Source organism: Petaurus breviceps, unplaced genomic scaffold (genome assembly GCF_028583685.1).
Source record: "Petaurus breviceps papuanus isolate PSGF00001 unplaced genomic scaffold, PetGlider_PUasm1.0 90808, whole genome shotgun sequence".
In the NCBI taxonomy this organism is placed as follows: Eukaryota; Metazoa; Chordata; class Mammalia; order Diprotodontia; family Petauridae; genus Petaurus; species Petaurus breviceps.
Window position 1 is genome coordinate 18,946,320 of NW_027187349.1, and position 20,099 is coordinate 18,966,418.

At 42.6% G+C, this 20,099-nt stretch overlaps 1 protein-coding gene across 1 annotated transcript in view; it reads right to left on the minus strand.

The window, feature by feature from the left end:
* ABCA4 (ATP binding cassette subfamily A member 4) overlaps positions 1–20,099 on the minus strand; it is a 172,162-nt gene that overhangs the window by 48,764 nt on the left and 103,299 nt on the right. The window contains exons 20-30 of the mRNA XM_069070555.1: positions 17,200–17,331; positions 16,733–16,872; positions 15,645–15,782; positions 13,378–13,571; positions 12,068–12,149; positions 8,596–8,801; positions 6,795–6,843; positions 5,435–5,700; positions 4,186–4,310; positions 3,280–3,378; positions 1,316–1,502 (exon numbers count right to left, since the gene is read on the minus strand). Of these exons, the coding sequence (XP_068926656.1) occupies positions 1,316–1,502; positions 3,280–3,378; positions 4,186–4,310; positions 5,435–5,700; positions 6,795–6,843; positions 8,596–8,801; positions 12,068–12,149; positions 13,378–13,571; positions 15,645–15,782; positions 16,733–16,872; positions 17,200–17,331 (1,618 nt within the window). The remainder of the gene's footprint in view (positions 1–1,315; positions 1,503–3,279; positions 3,379–4,185; positions 4,311–5,434; positions 5,701–6,794; positions 6,844–8,595; positions 8,802–12,067; positions 12,150–13,377; positions 13,572–15,644; positions 15,783–16,732; positions 16,873–17,199; positions 17,332–20,099) is intronic.

The following is a 20,099-nucleotide window of genomic DNA, read 5'->3' on the forward strand; positions in this document are numbered from 1 at the left end:
TATAAACATTATCTTTCGCCTTTTGGATTATCGTATATGGAGATTTTCTCTCCTTCATAGCATTACTGCTGTCTTGTGTGATGCCGACTGTAGTTCTTTGGTCCTTGAATTCTTTGTTCCTGAACACTGGCAGCATTTTTTGACATTCTGGACATTACTGGCTGGATGTTTTCAGTTTAGGGTTTCTTTCAGGAAGTGATTAGTGGATCTTCCCCCCCCCTCCACACACACACTTTTGCTTTGTCTTTTATGATTTCTTGGAATACGGCGTCCCAATTTTTTGGGTGGGGAGGACTGGTTATGGTTTTTAGAGTTCAAAGATTCTTAAATTTTCTTAATCCATTTTTCTCATCAGTTATTTTTGATAGTAGATACCTTACATAGTGCTTGGCACATAGTAATCACCTAATAAATGCTTTATCTCATTGCTTATATTTTCTTCTATTTTTTTCAGTCATTTGACTTTATTCTAATATTTCTTATCTCATGGATTCACTGAATTCTGTTTGCTCCATTCTATTTTTCAGGTTCCTTCAAGCTCTAAATGCCTGATTCTATGTTCTTAATTAGGTCAGCTGGCTGAACCACAGAATGAGTGAGATAGAGTAATGTATTATCAGACTGAACAAGTGGGCTGGCGCCAGATACTGAAGGGCTTCACATGCCAGAAGAGTCTGTATTTTATCTTAGAAGTAATAGGGCAGGTATGGGCTGAGTCAACCCTCCAGTTGTCAAGTTTTCAATGCAAACATTTATGCCTCAGAAACTGTCAAACACTACAAATCAAGGGTTGACTTGTTGATTATCTAGTCTTAAGACAGTGTTGGAGAAAGTGTTAATAATGCAGATTACACTTAAAAGTATTCAGTGTATATGTCTGTATATTTTTCAGCAAGGTAATTACTAAGCATTTGCCAATATACTACTGCAATACGGAGCCACTGGAACTTCTTGATCAGGGGAGTGACATAGTTAGACCTGGACTACAGGAATGATGCTGTAAACTGGTGTGTAAATGATTAGAGAGAGACAGAGGATGAGAAAGTGTGGAGACCATAATGCTGAACACATAGCAAACCCTCAGGAGATATTGGCCAGTGACTGAGCGGGAGGGTGGCTTTGGGGGTCATTCTGCCTATTGAACTGGGTTCTTTTCCATATTATTTCCTATAGCTCTCTCTGGGCAGCTACTATAAAAGGAAATGAGGGTCCAGCATAGTTCATTACTCAGCTCCTGTTGGCTAGAATGCATCATGCATTTATTGTTTTAATGTTATGCTCAGTGGTCAGACTCCCTTGGAGAGTTGCCTGGTACCTGGGGAGGAGGGGGCCCCCCAGCCCCCTCAGGGCATTCTGGGAGCATCATGAGCTTCTCTCTGGTGCTACACTTGCAGGCAGGAGAGGGGTTGTCTGCTGTCCATTTTTGCTTCTGGAATAGATGAGTCAGGTTAGGAGAAACAGAGGGGGTCTTCCAAGATGTTGAATTGCCACAGGGATAATTCCTGCATCAGGAAAGAGAGAATATTTTAAATTCCAGTTATGCTATTCACAGAATCCTCAAAAACAGCATTAAACATGGGACCACATCCTGTAATATTAGCATTCAAGTCAATTTAGCAAATATTTGTTAAACACCTACTATGTGCAAGGCACAATGCTGAGGAGGGGATGCTGAAATACGCCAATGAGTTAAACGTTTACCTTTAAGAGCTCTACCCCAGCAACAACAACTTTTTTCTTTCTTTCTTTTTTTAATGCCTCTAGGAACCTCATACTTTCTCAACAGATCAGCCTTGGTACTCCCTCTTGCCCTTCTGCAGGGAAGTTAAGCAAAGAGCTCCTCGAAAGGTCTCCATTTAAGGAAGGCGCCCAGGCCAGCCCACCTGGCCACACTGTTTTGGATTTCTCCATCACATCCCAGCACCAGGTGCCTTTCTCCTCCCTTTTGAGTTTTCTTTTGTGTGGTGTCTTCCCTCATTAGATTGCAGGCTTCTTGAGGGCAGGGATTATTTTTCATTTTCTTTGTATCAGCAGCACTTAGCATAGTGTTTGGCACATAGCAGGAGGTTTGATAAGTAGTTATTGACTACTGACTTTCCCCCTACACCTGTGATCTCATTCCTGTGAGGGAATTTCCAGTATAGAAACTCCCTTTGCCAGTGAAGATTGGCAATATTCTGTAACATCAATCCTTAGAGTTGTTTGGAGGCACTGAAGGGTTAAGTGAATGTCCATGGTCACACAGCTAGAATGTGCCAGAAGCAGGGAACAAATGCATCACTTCAAAGTTTGCTCTCTTTGTCCCTCTCACTAATAACAACTGTGCTTTACAGAGCCCTTTAAGATTGGTAAAGTATCATAAATTATATTATTTGAGCCTTATGCCAACCCTGTGAGATTATATTATCCCCATTTTGCAGACTCTGCCACAGAGGCTCAGAAAGATGAGCCCAAGATCACAAAAGTAATAAATAAATAAATATAAATAAAATATATTAAATTAATTAATATATTAAAATATATTATAAAATATTTTAAAGAAATAAATTAATAGTTGGAAGAAACTTCAGTGGAGATCTGATCCAGCCCACACAAGGACTTGAATATATCTGATATGACATCTAGTTTCTGCTCAAAGAACCTTCAGGGCATAGGCCTGTAGAAACCTACTTCCTTTTGGGGTAGCCCAATCCATGCAGGGATAACTCTAACTATTCTCCAATTCTTATAACACCGGTGTTTGAGAGGTGGCAATTTATGTGAATAAGCACACCGTCAGTCTGGTTTCATAGCATTCTATTCCCCCATGTTCTTTTTTTTTCTTTTCTTTGGAGGGCAATTGGGGTTAAGTGACTTGCCCAACCCCATGTCCTTCTATGTTCCTTGAAAGAAGTCAGGGAGTGAGAGAAGTCTTTTGTGTTGATCCCTTTGGGTTTTCATACAATCTTCCTGGTAAGACCATAATTATTCAGAACTGGAAGGCACCAACAGTCCTTGGAAGATCATTTAGTACAACTGCTTTTCTTCAACTCTGCCTCTTTAAAAAATATTTACAGATTTACTTTGTCCTCATACAGAATTGTTCAAGGTCACATAGCTAGGAAGAAGTTGAACCAGGGTCTCCTGACCCTGGAGTGGAACCCACTGAGTCTTGTCCCACTACACTACATTGGCTTTCACTCTTAAGTTTCTGCAATGAACCCATACTCCCTCCCAGTTACTTGTTGCCACTCTCTTTTCCATTTGGAAAACTGGAAACAAGAGGGCACTCTGACTTACGGGAACAACTCTTCTTTCAGGCAGCGATTTCCAAATCCTGGTCTATTCAGGAGGACGTCAGCAAGAGTTGACAGTTTTTCATTGCCTGGCTGTTCAGAACTAAAGAGATTGGGAAAAGCTTTATTTTACAGAAACAATTTTGTGGCAGAGTACACCAAGCCAACTGTTATTGGAACTATGTGGGAAGGAAACTGTCTTGAAGTAGTCACTGACCCATTGGAGGCTGGGTATTTATTTCTGATGCTGGATCAGAGCAGTTAACAGTGATAACAATTCACAATATATAACATTTTAAGATCTGTAGATCACATTACATACATAATTTCATTTATTCCTCCCCAAAACACTACGAGAGAACAGGAATCATTATCCTCATTTTGCAAATGTTAACAAAGGCATAGTAAGATTAAGTGACTTGCTCAAAATTCACAGGTATTAAGTGTCAAAATCGGGATTCGGACTTAAATCTCCTCATTCTGAATCTTGTGACATTTTTTTTCACTGCACCATAATGCTTGTCCAGTTTAAATGAATTGGCCAAGGTCCTCTGCATCTTATGGAGGCCAAAGATGAATATAATATGTGTGACTTGTAAAGGTCTGGCTTCAACCCCTTAATGGTGTTCTTTCTCTCTGTTGGCCATTTTCTATTGGTATTTGCCCGGCTTTGGATACTGCCTGTATGATAACTTTCCAGGAAGTAAAAGCAGAAGCTCAGATGTCAAAGGTCATCTATAGGTAAAGAATCCATTAACTTCCCAATAGAGTGGGCAGGTCAAAGGCCCTCAGAGCAGCCTACAACTCTATTTGGGAAGGTCTGGACATACTTGTGGCACACAAATGTGTGTCATAGACCGGGGAAAAGACAGGAGAATCAAGATACCTAATGACCTCTTGGACTACTGACCTAAAGAAGGTATACTGATGTCCATAAATCCAGGGGTGAAGTGTCAAAGCAGGATACTCTCCGAAAGGGGGGATGATGACAGCAAGCAACAAAGCCAAACACACAAAAGCAGCTGGGAGAACAATCTGTTAGACAAAAGGGATGTTAGATGCTATCACCTCCAGGGCAAAGGTAAAGTCCTCTGGCCGGTGTCCAAAGCCCTTCATAGGCTCCCCCACCACCACTTCCTTCCCAGACTTCCTAAATCTCCAGTAAGCAGTCAGACTGGGACTTTGGTCTTTGGGATCCAAGTGCAGCACTCTTTCCCATTGCACCATGGAGGCTCTCATCACTTAACCACAGCTAGCGTTTAGTGAGCTGCTATTATGTGACAAGCAACTTACAAATGCCATCTCATTGGATCCTCACAACAGCCTTGGGAGGTATCTCCATTTCACAGTTGGGAATACTGAGGCAGACAGAGGTTAAAGGACTCGCTAGGGTCAGACAGTAAGTATCGGAGGTTGGATCTGAAGACACCAAGTCCTACACTCTATCTACTCTGCTGCCTCATTGCTTCATCTTACATACCTTCTATTCCCCCATGCCTCAGTTTCCCCCTGGTTAAAAAAGGGAAATAATAATAACACTGATGTGCCAGGTATAGCATGAGGATTAATCAAGAAATTACTATAAAATTAAATGTAAATATTTAAATAATTTATAAAAACATTTTAACTATATCACTTTTGGAGGGATCTGAATCTGTTGATTTTGTTGCTGTAGGGAATTCCTGGTGAGAAAAATCCCTCTATCAATGTATATCAACTCTTGTTCTGCAACATAGAATCTTAGAGAGTTGCCTATATAAGTATGTTACACTATTTTTACTACTTAGTTGAGTTTGATTTTAATGAAGCCAGTTTGTGTTACTGAATAATTATGAAACCTAAGCTTTTTATGTAGGTTATTTCATTGATCCTCACAAGAACCCTGTGAGATCATTGTTATTATTATCCCTATTGTACAGATGGAGAAATTGAGGGAGAGGGGAAAGACAGATAGAGAAGAGGGAGAGAGAGAAAAGAGATGAAGAGAGGAGAGGGGTGCAGAGAGGGAGAGGCAGAACATTTTGAGGGGATCATGCATGCGTACCGTGTAAGATAAAATAAAAAGACTGCCAGGTTGGAATCACAAATCTTAGAACTGTCTCACCATTCCTAACGGTCAAGTCCCAAGGAACCTCTGATCAAAACAAAGGGTTGAGTACCTGAGCAAGGAAGTCTTTGCGGCTGCGCACAGCGTGGTGGAACCTCTTAATGAGCAAAGCCTGGACGTGCTGACAGATCAGCTGAGGTCCCTTGTTCAGCTGCATCCCAGGGTCCTCAGGCTCCTTGCTCACCTGACCCTCAGCAGGATGGGTTGGTTCTGGGGCTGAGGAGCCATTGGAGGCCTGGAGTCCTCTTGTTGCTTTCTCGTTTCTACTTGAACTGGGGTTTCTAAAGCTAAAACTTGGTCCTTTCTGTTGAGTGTCACCTGATTTCGGAAATTGAAAGGATCATTTGGAAGAATGCTCACAAGGAAAGATTTAAAAAAAATTCATCCAAAGTTTACCAGCCATCTTTATCCATAGAGGCTTGGAGAAAAATCATACCCATGTCCTTGGCACTTAGAATGATAGCTTGCATATCTTTGTACCTATGATTTAATAAGTATAGGGAGTTCCCACTGAGTGATATTCTTCTACCAATACAGACTGGCACCTGCATTGCAACTTCCAATCTTAGGGGTCTCCCTGGAGGACTTGCCCAGAGGCACACAGCAAATATATGTCATAGGTAGGACTTGAACTGCAGTGTTACTAACTCGACTCTGAGGCCAGCTTTCTATCAAGTTAGTCAATCAACAAGCATTTATTAAGCACTTACTATGTGCCAGGTACTGTGCTAAGCACTGCTGATAAAAAATATAGGCAAAATGAAGTCCCTTCCCTCTAGGATGGTATATTCTAATGGCAGACACAACACTAAAATGGGAGCTTAATCTGATGGCATTAGAAAAAGCCCTACAACCTCTAGGTTAATCTTAGAGCCACAAGAAGGATATGTAGCTTTGCTCTAGAGGTCCAACCTTCCAGTGGAGTTGAGGTTGGGGATAGTGAGTCCCAAAGGGTGTGTGTAGGGTCTGGGTGTGGGGTAATAGACACTCTCCTGCTGATAAGTTTCCACAGTTTCTACCTGCATCTTTCCTTGCCATTGCAAACAATAGCAGATGATTATAGGATCATAATTTTAGAGACAGAAGAGAACTGAAAGGCCATCTAGTCCAACCTCTTCATTTTCCTTCATTTTACAGATGAGGAAACTGAGGCCCAGGGAATTGCCTAAGGTCACACAGTAGTAAGCAGCAGAGGGGATATTTGAACCCAGTACTCTCGACTTTATAGCCATGACCATACAATGGGAAACATCGGATGTGCTCTAGAGAGATAAATAACAGCTGTTTGGGGCTCTCCAAGGCTTAGACTTAAGTGATTCTCACAGTGAGAGATTCTTTAAAAAGAAACAAAAATACAAATCCCAGCATGCAAACAGTGCTTTGAATTCAGAAACAAAACCACCAGCCCATACCTACAAACAATGCTCCTGATTCAGAATCTCCTGTGACCCTCAGGAAAATCTGCCAAGGAAAAAAATTGTGGATGTTAGTTGGATACTTCCACCTTTGAAGGTCACCAGGAAAATCTGTCCAATAATTTGATTTTGTTAGGTTTGTGTTTTATGTAGGGGGAAATATGTTCTAGCTTTCCATTCATTTATTCAATCAGTTAATAAATATGTATAAAGGCTAAAAAATTTAGAGAAGGGACAGATACTAGTCTTGTTGAGCTTATAATTTACTATGACAATAAGATACAAGCCTGTGTAAGGGAGGATTGGTCAAATGAATCCCTGATCAATTTGATGAGTTCCTCAATCAATCTTGATGACAGGCAATAGTTGTATAGAAGCTAAAGGACACTTCCTCATGGAATGTAAGCATGGTCCACTGGAGTCATATTGGTTGAGGTTCAGGTCTGGTGACTGGCTGATTGAGAATCATTTGTCCATCCCTGTGTTCTACCCCCAGGGCTCACTTAAATCCAATTCACTAAACACATAAGGGGTATGGGATAGCCTTTACTGCCTGCCACTCCCACCTACAAAAGATGCAGAAGACATAAAGTACTTGTTGGAATCCACTAATAGATACTGGAGCACATAAAGCACTCAAATAGATTATCAGACTCCCCAGGAGTGGCTGAACAAACAGCCCCTCCCCCCAACCGCACTGTCAGAGTAACTAATGCAACAGTGGGGTGTCGAGGACTAAAGCTCCTGCCCCAAGTCTATAGTATGGATTTAGGCCAGTTACAGGGCAATCCTCACTGGCCATCCTCTTTCATCTCCAAGAAGCAACTATTGAAGAAAACTTTAAGGAGACTAGCACAAGACTGCTTGAATTTAGAAACTCTCAAATTAGAGATAATAAACAAGGAAATTCCCAAAGTTTGTGCTGCCCAGGAAATCCCTTTTTTCTCTGAGAAGGCTAGATTCTGGGATTACATTGCCTAGGATCACATTGCCTAGGATCTTTAAAATACTCCTTTGCCTAAACAGGAGGTTAGGCTTCAAGAGCCAAGTCTTTGAACCATTTTTAGGCTATTATCAATGGGACGTGCTTCTGCTCTTGGGGAAGAGACAGAGAAATCCCCTCCTCCCTCTTTCCCATAGCTCAGCTGTTCTCTGGTCTGCAATCCATAGGAAAGAAAGGGGAAAAGGAGAGAGAGAGAGACAGAGACAGAGAGACAGGGACAAAGAGATAGAAACAGAGAGAGATAGAGAAAGAGACAAAAACAGAGAAAAAGACACGCACCAGAGAGACACAGAAAGAAGTACAGAGAAAGAGGTAGATAAAAGGAGGGAGAGGGAGAGAGGGAGAGAGGGAGGGAGGGAGGGAGAGAGGGAGGGAGAGGGAGGGAGAGAGAGAGAGAGAGAGAGAGAGAGAGAGAGAGAGAGAGAGAGAGAGAGAGAGAGAGAGAATATATCTCAACGAGCTCAATTTTAGAGTATGTGGCAGGGGTGGTTCTTCCAAAGAAATCTTGACCTCTGACTCTGTCACTAATCACCTTGCAGTAGTCCCTAGTCCCTGAGGATCAATCATAGTTGTTCCTTGGGTCCTCTCAATAAGTGGTCAGGATATATGTCTGCCTATGGGGGAAGCACCTTTCTGATGCCTTCAGGTATGAAGGTCCATACTATGTAACCTCTTCAGGTACATTGAGAAACCTCATCAAATTTATCAGAATCCCTTACACTAAGATAATTCTAATGTACAATATCACAGAATCTCTTGCAATACTCTGAAAAACCCCAGCAGAGCCTCTTTTACCTCTTCCAGGGGAGTGTCAGAAATCCCAAAGCTGCTGAGGCCCAGGTCAGGGAGTGTTTCCTCTAGTTCTCTGAAGAGGCTGGCATAGGCCCGCTGCTTGAAATCCTTATTTGGGAGAAGAAAAATAAGCTCTTGGCCAATACATTCTACTAGCTTTGCTTCTGGCACATGATGGTGGATCACTGCAATCAGCTCATTTATATCTCCTGCAAAGAGTCAGAATATTATCAATTAATCAAAATGGATTAATTAGGGGTTTACTATGTGCCTTTACAAAGAAAAAAAAAACTACAATAGTCTCTGCCCTCAGGAAGTTCACATTCTATTGGAGAGAGATAGTTTGTCCACAATATGAATATGTAAGACACAAAGTAAATACAAGGTAATAGTTAGTGGAGGGGCATGGAGGAAGGGTGGAGGTGGGGGGTTGGGAAGAGACATACTAGTTCCTGGGGAGAACAGGAAAAGCTTCATGTGAACATCTTATCCAGAGACCAATTTTCTGGTTTCTAAATTTGCTATAATCTCTGCTGTTTCCCTTTCTCTTCTCCCATCTTTCCTCTGGCTAACTCATTACTCATTATTGGAACTTTTTAACGTGGGGAGTCAGAGGGACCAGAATATGGGGTAAAGCTCAAATTAAATTGCATTGGTTTGATAATTCCCATAAAATTCATGAGAGGCAGGGTGGCAAACATGCCCATAAGGGGCAACCTGAAGTAATATAGTAACCAACCAGCCAATCAACACTCAGGTCTTTCTTCAAGTCTCAGAGGCAGCCCTCTATCCACTATACCAGGGTGGGGAACCTGCAGCCTCAAGGCCACATGTGTCCTTCTGGGTACTCAAGTGTGGCCCTTGGACTGAATCCAAACTTCACAGAACAAATTCCCTTAATAAAAGGATTTAGTCTGTAAAACTTAGACTCAGTCAAAAGGTTGCACTTGAGGACCTAGAAGGCCACAGGTTCCCCACTCAAGCACTATACCATGCTGCTTCTCAAGAATTTGAAAACAAAATACAAATGGCCCCTGACCCTAAAGAATTCATATCCTTTGTGTCATATTTATTTTTAAAAATGGGTAATGAGAAATGGAAGGGAGAAGGGTAACTGCATGGATTATGTTCCCCTGGCAGAATGCAAACTACACAAGGGCAGAGATGGATTCATTTTTGTTGTGAGATACAAATGCCTATAGGACACCTAGGTGGTACCAGTGGATAGAACCCCTGGGCAGGGAGTCAGGAAGACTCATCTTTCTGAGTTCAAATCTAGGCCCCAGACACTTATTAGTTGTGTGACCCTGCACAAATCACTTAACCCTGTTTGCCTCAATTTCCTCATCAATAAAATGAGCTGGAGAAGAAAACGGCAAAGCAATCAGTATCTTTTCCTAGAAAACCCCAAAGTGGGTCATGAAGAGTCAGAAATGACCGAAAAGTGACCAAACAACACATATACCTACATGGGACTTCTAAATGTCTAGACATGCTCAAGGGCGATGTGAATAGCAATCCTTGGAATCTGACTTCCCCTTCTACAAGAGAGATTGCAATGTCTACCTTTAGTGGGGAATAAAGGAAAGGCTATGGCCCTACTCGAAGAAGAGTACTAGTTTAAATTTATATCTATCTGTCCCCCTTAAATGATGCTTGTCAAAAGGTACCAGTCCGTTTCAGAACAAAAGCTACTTCTCTGGTACCTAGTCCTTAAGAGTGAGGCTAGCCCTTTAGCTTAAACTCACCAGTTTAACTCTTTCCCATCAAATACTTATTATATAAAAGATATATATAATCTTATATATAATATGTAAATATTATAAATATTATATAATGAGTACACCCATTGGTCTATGTCAAACAACAGAGAAAAGCTGAAGAACCTCTAGAGATTAGAATATACTAGAAAATACACAAGAGTGAAATTTCTTAAGATGGCAACTAGATAAGATCTCAACTCTGCCAGAGAAAGACTCTCATGGCAACAAAGGGAAATTGTCTCTGAAATCTCTAGGAAGGCAAGGTAGATTTCAGGGACATGTTGGGAACCAGCTTCTCCTTCATAGCTGCAGCTCAAAGTCCTTTTAATTGTCTCTCTCTCTCTCTCTCTCTCTCTCTCTCTCTCTCTCTCTCTCTCTCAAAATGTATCTTTTACCCCAAAAGCTCGGGCACCAATTCTGCCCCTCACACATAAGCCCATAGTGTCCTGTCAGCATTCTCTCCAACAATTATGAGCCCTATCTCCCTGCACAGATGTAGGGGCATGCAAAATGCCTGCAAGCTTGGCTGGAAACTTGGTCACAGTGTCTTTGTGTCTGTAGCACCTGGTACAAGGTAGGCACTTAATGTTCTATGACTGATTGACTGCCTGCAGCCCTAGATAATGTAAGCTCCCTAATGCACAACTCCAATCACATCACTTCTGCATCCAAACCTTTAGGGCCCCCCTATTGCCCATTGAACAAAATATAAACTCCTCAGCATTCAGAGGCTTTGAAAACTCAGTACGGACTTTTCTTTCCAGACTCATTTCACATAATTCCTACACTCACTTTATGCTCCAGTCAAACTGGATCATTCAGTGCTTCCACTTCTTGTCCTATTCTCTCTTAGATGCCTCTTTATCTTTGAGGATGCCAGACCCCATGCCTGGCTTCTTCCCCTCTTTCCTCCCCTCACTTATTGACATCTTTCTCCTCCAAACCTAGGTCAATTGCCACCAGCTCCCCAAAGCCTTCTCTAATTTCCCCCAGATAGAAATTAACCTTCTATCCTTAAGACTCGCAGGCCACCCAGTTTAATCTTTTTTATGCATTTAGTATTTTTTTTATTTGCATTGTAGTTTTTTGTAGACCCATATCACTCCTTCCTTTACACTCTACCTCCTCCCCCACTTCTAACACATCCCAGTCCTGTAAGCATTGGCCAAGTCAGAACCTCTCAGTGTTCCAGGTAACTCTCTAAGACTTGAGAATATAAATTGGAGAGAGTTCCCTCTACCAATGAAATTGGTTTTCTTCCCTACTCCTAACATTCTAGCCCTTCTCTGTGTTCTTTGGATTTGTCCTTACAGGGGTACATTCTCCTCCTACCTACTTCTATTTCTAGTTCCCATTTATGGATAGTCTTTTTTTTTTTAAATTGAGATTAAATAAAGTAGCTTGATGACCCTGGGCAAGTCATTTAACTGTACCTCAGTTTCCTTATTTGTAAAATGAGGAAACTGGACTCAGAGGCTTCTAAGTTCCTTTCTGGCTCTAAGGCTTTGATCCTATGACCCAGGGCCTTAGATATCAGGAGAGGAAGGAGAAAAAAGTTGGCCTTTGTGGGATCTCAGAGGTACAGGAGGCACACTTGCTTCATCTCATTAAAGTTCTACAGAGCAGGATACACACGGCAGGGATGAGAAACACAGACAAAGACAGAAGGCCACCAGCCCAGAATACAACATGGCAGCCTTCTCCTTGCTAACCATCCAACACTTGTTCCGCCGTTATCTCTCCAAGCTTTGGGCAGCTGATGGATGGACCTCCGGGTGTACAGCTGCAGGTCTCCTACAACAGTCAGATGAAAGGAAATGAGAAGATGTCAGTCATTTCAGGAATCATGTCCAACAGGCATGTGCTTTCCTGATTACTATACCAATACCTATTTGCCAAAGCTAGGAGTAATGAACAAATACAACTGGCTCATCAGTGTAGGACTATTGCTTACAATGTCATTGAGGAAGCTGTTACCAGGCAAAGGAGGGACAGAGCCAGGGAAAATGCATTCCTTTCTCACCTCTATCTCATAGAATCCCTTACTTATGTCAAGACCTAGCTACCAAAGACTTATCCCCACATATTACTCTGCATTCATTTTGTAGAGTTTACACACACACACACACACACACACACACACACGTGTATATATACATACATATACATGCATATACATATATAACATAGTATACATATACTAGATAGATAGGATACATGTTTTCTCCCTTGATAGCTCCTCTCTTGTCTCAATGCCTCAGGAAATTCCCTAAGACTATAGGTAATAGTAGAGCTGTTGTAATGCTTAGGAGGGAATTTCCACACCAGGAATTACTTACACTGATTCCTTATATGTTTGGGGCTGGTTTTTTTTGGGGGGGAGGCAATTCAATTGGGGTTAAGTGACTTGCCCAAGGTCACACAGCTAGTGAGTGTCAAGTGTCTGATGCCGGATTTGAACTCAGGTCCTCCTGATTCTAGGGCCAATGCTCTATTCACTGTGCCACCTAGCTGTGCCACCATATATGTTTTTTTTAAGTCACAGAATATTAGAACTGGAAGGAACATCCTAGATCATCTAGTGCAAACTCCATATTTTATAGATGAGGAAACTAAGGCCCAAGAGAAGGAAGGGTACTTGGCCTAAGTTATAAAGCCAGCTATTGGTAGAACTAAAGAAAGAACTAGGCCTCTGGGCTCCCAGACCAATGTGCTGGGAACACTGTGCCATGGGTAATTATTTTACTGTACATTGATTTCATTCCTTTTGGGAGATTTGGGAATGTCAGTTTGTCAATATCTTCTGAAAACTTTCCAAAAGGACAAAGAGACCAAGTTCAGATAATCACAGCCCGTCTCGGCACAAAATTCAGCCCAGGAATGCAAACAAGCCTCTCTCTGGCAGTTTTAGAGACAACAGCCTGAACTGGATGTTCCTTCTCTTATCTTGTCCTGCCCTAATCGCTGACCTGAAGGCTGCTGCTATCTCAACAGGCAGTGAGAGAGCCAGACAGAAACATACCTCACAGCCTTTCCCGTGGCTCTGGATGTTTTTCATCTTACGCACTAAGGTTAGATAGAAACCTGTGCCAAAGCAATTCTTTAGAAAAAGAGGAGTCCCTGAGCAGTACAGCCTGCCCTGGGAAATGATGGCTATCCGGTCCCCGAGAAGGTCGGCCTCATCCATATGATGAGTGGACATGATGATGGTTCTGCCTAGGAAGGAGGAACAAGAGAGACCATTCAGATGCTACCCTGCATTGGGAGAGGGAGCTTCCTCACCTGGGAGTTCCCTATATAAGTGAAATTATGGATCCAGGCCTTCTCAGCAAGTCTGGGGACCAAGGATTTGAATTGGTCATATGTTCTAGGCATAGCACCAGTCAGCTCAAATGCTTGGGAAAAAAATGGCAGTGAAGTTGAGAGGAGAGGATTTCATACTACAGCACTGATCCCAGGGAAAATTGCCCGGTCTGAAGGGAACAAAGAATGGACCTCTGTGTGGCAATTGATTGTTGTAAATTGGATCTAATTGACTTATTAGCCATGCCACCTGCACACTGGGCACTTTAGGCATGTGTGCACCCTTATGATATGATTAAGTACTTTGGGAAGTGGATACATGCACATTAACTAGAAGTGCTATTTAAAAAGGAGGTAAGTAGAGTCCTAGGTGATTAAACCACCATGGAACAGTGCTGATCATTTAATAACCTCATTAGGGGCCAGGGCCTAAACTAACCAACCAGAAGAAGAGCCTGAACCTAATTTCCTGAAACCTCAGGAAATTCCCTAAGACTATAGGTAATAGTAGAGCTGTTGTAATGCTTAGGAGGGAATTTCCACACCAGGAATTACTTACACTGATTCCTTATATGTTTGGGGCTGGTTTTTTTTTTTTTTTAGTTTCTTTGTTCTCTGAGTAAACTCAGAGAATACTTCTTCCTATGTCAACAAAGCCAGATGGGACTGATTTTATGGCCATTAAGGATGAGACCCCTAACACGAGGCACTGACTTGAATAATGGGACTTTTTCTTGTCTTAATATTTTTTTGGACATATACTATGCTATGGCATGTTAATGGTAAAGAAAACACAGATATCCTGAGTCATAATTTCAGTTGACACTTTGTCAGCTCTCTTATTTTATTGTATTTACCACCTATCCAATTAAGAAAATCCCTTTCTCATACAATGATTAAACATTTATGGAGATCAGAAATTTGAGTGACACAGCCACACTGAATTGGGATGTATTTAAGCTTTCTCATTCTTTTGTTCATGCAGTCAGAATTTAGGTTCTGGTTTTGTGCAGGACATATCTGCTAGCTTTAAGGGAACAAATGATAAAAATGTATATCACCACCCCTTTTGTCTCCTTTAACCAAACTTTCAGGTTGACAATAGCAAATGGAAAGCTTATGCAGTGGTTAGATGATTGGGGAAATCTCTATATATGTCATCTTATTAGTAGACATTCATTGTTCAATTTAACAGGAATTCTGACCAAAGAAAAAACTTAGCAATTTCTATATTTGGGACAAGTGGAAAAGAGAGGGAGATTTGTAAGGTAACCCCAGGGTCCTATATACCTGGGATATGGTGGCTGGTGTTGCTAGGGAGGCAAAGTGAATAAGGGCTGAAGTGCCACCAGGATCAGCACCCTCTACATAAACCCACCCTGGGGAGCAAAGGGCCAGGTGCTCTGCTTTAATTACAATTCGGGCTCTGATCTTTATTTATGCCCTTTTTTCAAAGGTGGTAGAAGGTAAATAGTGGGAAGGAAACACCTCAAGTATGGGGAATTTCCATCCTGATCTCTGGCAATGAATGTCTCTGTACTCAACACATGGCTCCTGGACCTGTTTATTAAGGCACCAGCCTAACAGTCCTTCTGGAGCTTTCTTAGTTTGCTTTCTGGGTGGTTTGCTTGCTTGTTTTTGCAGTGGTCAATGTCCATCTTAACCACTGGGGGCATCAGGGACATTAGCTCATTGCTTCACTCCATGCTTCAGATGGCTCCAACCTACAAAGAATTAATCCTGCTTCTCTAGGATACTCTAGGGTTATGTCAGCAATTCCCAATAAATGTTTGGATGCTTCAAGTTCCCCAGGTTTTTGATAAGAGCTTGGATCTACCGAAGTAACAGGTAAAACCAGATTTCAATAGAAGCCCTCTGGTTCTCTAGCCTTACCCACCTATTAGGAAAGCCATTTGTGAACCTGGGCCCCAGTCTGTGTTGCAGTTATTATATAGGTCACACAGCCCCCTGGCTGAGGTCCATTACCTGAGCGATACTTCAAGAGCAGATCCCAGATGGAGCGCCTGGAATAGGGATCCACTCCAGAGGTGGGTTCATCCAAAACTATCACCTTGGCATCTCCCACGAAGGCAATGGCAACTGACAGCTTCCTTTGCATGCCTCCTACGGACACCAGAGGGCATTCATATTACAATGTTTGTGAAGGAGGGCAGGAAAGATGAGCCAAGGGATAACTAGGACCTTCATATTGAGGGAGGTCAACTTAAGGAAGACAAGTCTCTTCCTCCTATTCCCTTGACATTTGGAATTGGTTCCCAGAGCTAGGACCCAGGAAGGCTCACCTAAATGCAGAAATTCTTCTAGAAGCAAATCATCTGGAGAAAGGAAGACTGCCTACCCTCTAAGTAGCCAATACACACCATCTCCACCTTCATATTTTAGCCCAAACTTTTATAAATATTAGAACCAATAAAACCTGGCAGAGAAGTAGCTTTAATGACATCCTCATGATCAGAAAGGCTTCCATTCAACTGTTGCCTCACATATACTGGCTATATGACTGGTTAAGTCACCAAACTCTCAGCAACCCCAGGCAAATCTCTAAGACTTTAAGTTGCCAGTGCTGAACTGCATTGATATAAGGAGCTGCCTCCTTGGGAATTCCTTAAGTCATTAAAATCAGAAAATTGATCCAAAAAACAAATTAAAAAAACACCACTTGGCACAAAGTAGGAACATAATAAATGTTTGTTGGATGAATGGATGGATGGATGTATGGATGGATGGATAGATGGATGAACCCGACACCTTGAACTTTTCCATCGTTCATCCCATATGAGAACTGAGAGAGAGGCAAGTGACTCCCAGAATGTTTCCCAAACATCAGAAAATTTTTAAAGAACTTTCCAAGCTCTTAGTTGCTCATCATTTTCAAGTCCTAAACCCTTTGAGGTTGGTCAGCCACACCAAAACAACTACAACCAAAACAATCTCTTTAATACGATTTGTCTCTTCCCCCCCCTTCACCCCCACTCCCACCCCCACCATCTCCCAGCTTAAAATCAAGGCTACCAGAACCCAGCCTGGGAACAGCCCCAGAACAGCTGCAGCACCTGACAGGTTCTGAACCTCTTCGTTCCTTTTGTGGTGAAGGCCTGTGTCTTCCAGCATGGTTTCCATCTCCAGCTGTGCCTCCTTCCTAGACTTCCCCTTCAGCTGTGCATAAAGCAGGATGTGTTCCGCCACTGTGAGACTATGGGAATAGAACAGAGAAAGGGCCTCGGAACCCTGGTGTCCAGGGAGATGTGCCTTATGTGTCACCCCTTAGAAGAAGGAAAACATCTTCTCCTCAATTTAATTCTCATTTAGAAAAGTAATTGAAGTGAACAACCTAGAGCTCAATGACACTCCTGTAGAGGGGAGGTACTTCCTAGTGACAGCTGGAACCTTAAGGCTCAGTGTCTCCAAGGAATAGCTTTCATGGCAACCTGAGAAGAGCGAGAGGTGGGAATGTGGGGAAGCCCACCCAGGGCACTGGAGGTGAGATCCAGAAGATGGGCCCCAGAGGTCGAGCACTTACTGGTGGAACAGAATGTTGTGCTGGGGGCACATGCCGAGGTCTTGCCTAATGGAGTCCAGGCTGTTCTCAATGTCCTTGCCACCAATCAACACAGTGCCAGAAGTTGCAGGGAGCAGCCCAGTCAGGATGGACCTGGAGAAGGCAAGGCCTTGTGTTCTTTGGACAAGGAGACCAACATGTGGACATGCTGGCGTGGTAAGACCACTTAGTCAGAGCCAGGGAGAAATCTTCCCTTTGCTCTAGTCATTAGAGGACAGTCATAAACAGATGTAAGCCCTTGTGTTCAGTTAGCTCCTAGTTTAGATAATCACATCCGTCTCCTGCTATTGGGTGCTGGACTTGGAGTCAGGAAGACCTGGGTTCAAATCCTGGCTGTGATACTTACTAGCTGTGTGACCCTGGGCAAATCACCTAACCTCTCTGTGCCTCAGTTTCCTCCTCTGTAAAAATGAGACGATTGGGTTTTAAGGTCCCTTTTATCTCTAAATCTATAACACTACAAGAATTATTCATCACCTTCTATGTAAAGTGACAAATGCAGTCATTGGGATGCAGGGTCAGAGGACCCAAGTTCAGATCTTAATCCTGGGTGTTTACAGCCTGGATAAAACCTTAGGCAGGTCAGCTCACCTGCAAAATGAAGGGTTTGGACTAAAAGTCTTCTTCAGTCCCCTTCTAGCCTTACTTAGATCTATGATCATAGGGTTCTCTTTGCCATAGGACTCACAGACTAACAAGGCTCATTGGCAAATGCATCCTGTGCCCTCAACCTTTCTGGCTAGCTTGGTTTTGGGAGATGAGGAAGGAGCTCTAGCTGGTGAAAAGGGAAATATGACAGGAACAAAGCAGTGATGGAAAAGGGAAATTGTAGAACTGAAGAACTTGTTGCTTTATGGGGTAGTGACTCCCCCATCTCTGGGAAATGTTCAAGGGGTGGCTTGAATGATTTTTTGTCTAGATCTTCGATTGCATCAATTTGGGGAATCTCGGGTATAGAAACTCCCTTCCATCACGCAAATTGGCAGTTCATCTATAATTCATAATCTTAATGAGGTCCCTGGGGTCCTATGAGGTTAAAGGTTGTGCCTAAGATGTGTCAGAAGCAGGACTTTCAAGTCTACTTGACTCCAGACTCATTCTCTATCCACAATATCAGGCTGACTCTGGATTAATTTTTAGGGAAGTAATTTTTAAAAAGATTTGAGTTTCATGAAGGGATTGGTTTAGAATATCATGGCTTAATGAAAAGAATACTGAATTTGAAGTCTAAGGTTCTAATCTTAGCCCTTCCACTTCCTCACTGTATCCTTGGGCAGAAGTAGATTTCACTGCTCTAGGCCTCAGCTTATGCAATCCAAAAGTGGGGGGACTGAACTGGTTTCCAAGGCCCCTCCAGCTCTTACACAGGTCTGACCATATCACCACTCCCCCCATTCAATGAATGCCAAAGCCTCTCTATTCCCTCTGGGATGATTCCTCTGGTTGACATTTGGAGCACTTCATAATCCTAGCCCCTTCCTCATTTCCAATTAAGCCACTACTCCTCTCTACTCCTTGGGTTAATCCTACTGGTCTACTGGTCGTTCCTCCCATCTCCCGTCCAGCCTTTTGCAAAGGCTGTTTTCCACGCCTGGAATGCTCTCCCTCCTTACCTCTAACGCCTAGAATCTCTGAACTCCTTCAAGATTCAGTTCAAGTGCAAATTCAGCAGTAGTCTAAAATTCCCTTCCATCTGCCCAGTGTTGATCTCATATGAACTTATATATGTACATGTTTTCTACTTCAATAGAATAGAAATTCTTCCTCCTCAATAATGTTGGCTCCCTTCTGGGTTGCAATAGCAGAAGGAGAGTTATCTGATCTGAGATCTAGTGATACATCATTTACACACGCAACTCCTTATGGTCAACCACACCATAACAACTACATCTCTTTAATATGCTTTGCCCCTCCCCTACTCCACCTCATCCCCACCGCCTTCCAGCTTAAAATCAAGGCTACCAGAACGCAGCCTGGGAACAGCCTCAGAACCGGACAGCTTATGAGCCTCTTCATTCCTTTTGTGGTGATCCAGCTTGGTTTCCATCTCCAGCTGTGCTGGAGAACAGAAACTCTCTAAGGGCAGGGGATATGTTTGCTTTTCCTTTGTATTTCCAGTGCTTAGCGCACGGCACAAAGTAGGTGCTAATTATGGATTGCCTGATTCTATGTTCCCAGACAACCTCTCCCAAGTCCTTTCTAAATGTAAGTTTCCAGGATTCTGTGCCGCCGGCCCAACCCCACCGGTGCATACAAATGAAGTGTCAAGGGGGGACCACTAGAGGGCAAGAGAAGCAAAGCTGATGTCTTGGACTTGACATTCAATTCCCTTGCCGGGAACATTCCAGTGCTGGGTGTGTACATCTGTTTCTCCTTCCTTATCTTCTGCCAGAAACCAAAAGACCCAAAGGCTATACTACTCTACTCCTGGTTCACTGGGCCAGCAGAGATATCTGCTGCTCCCTAGAGATGTAGCTTACTAGCCGGATATCTGATCTCCCCATTTGAGAACTCTCGGCAAAATCTAGGGAGACGCCTATAAGCTTTTTCTGACCTTCTCATCTCCCCTCCCACCATCTTCTAAGAATGGTTCTGCTTTTAAAAATTTTCCACTGCTAACCTCGTATCTGACAGTTTGCTATAAAAACATGCCTAAACCAAGGCAGAAGTGCACCAAAAAGTAATTTAAAAAAAAACCCCTATTATTTACAAAGGCGAGGCCATATGATGATTTATCTACCATCTGACCATTATAAAGCACTTTACATATAGTTATTCAAGTATGAAATTGCTATTATTCTTGATAATGAAAAGCAGTGTGATATAGTGAATAAAACGTTGGACTCAGAGCCCAGATAATC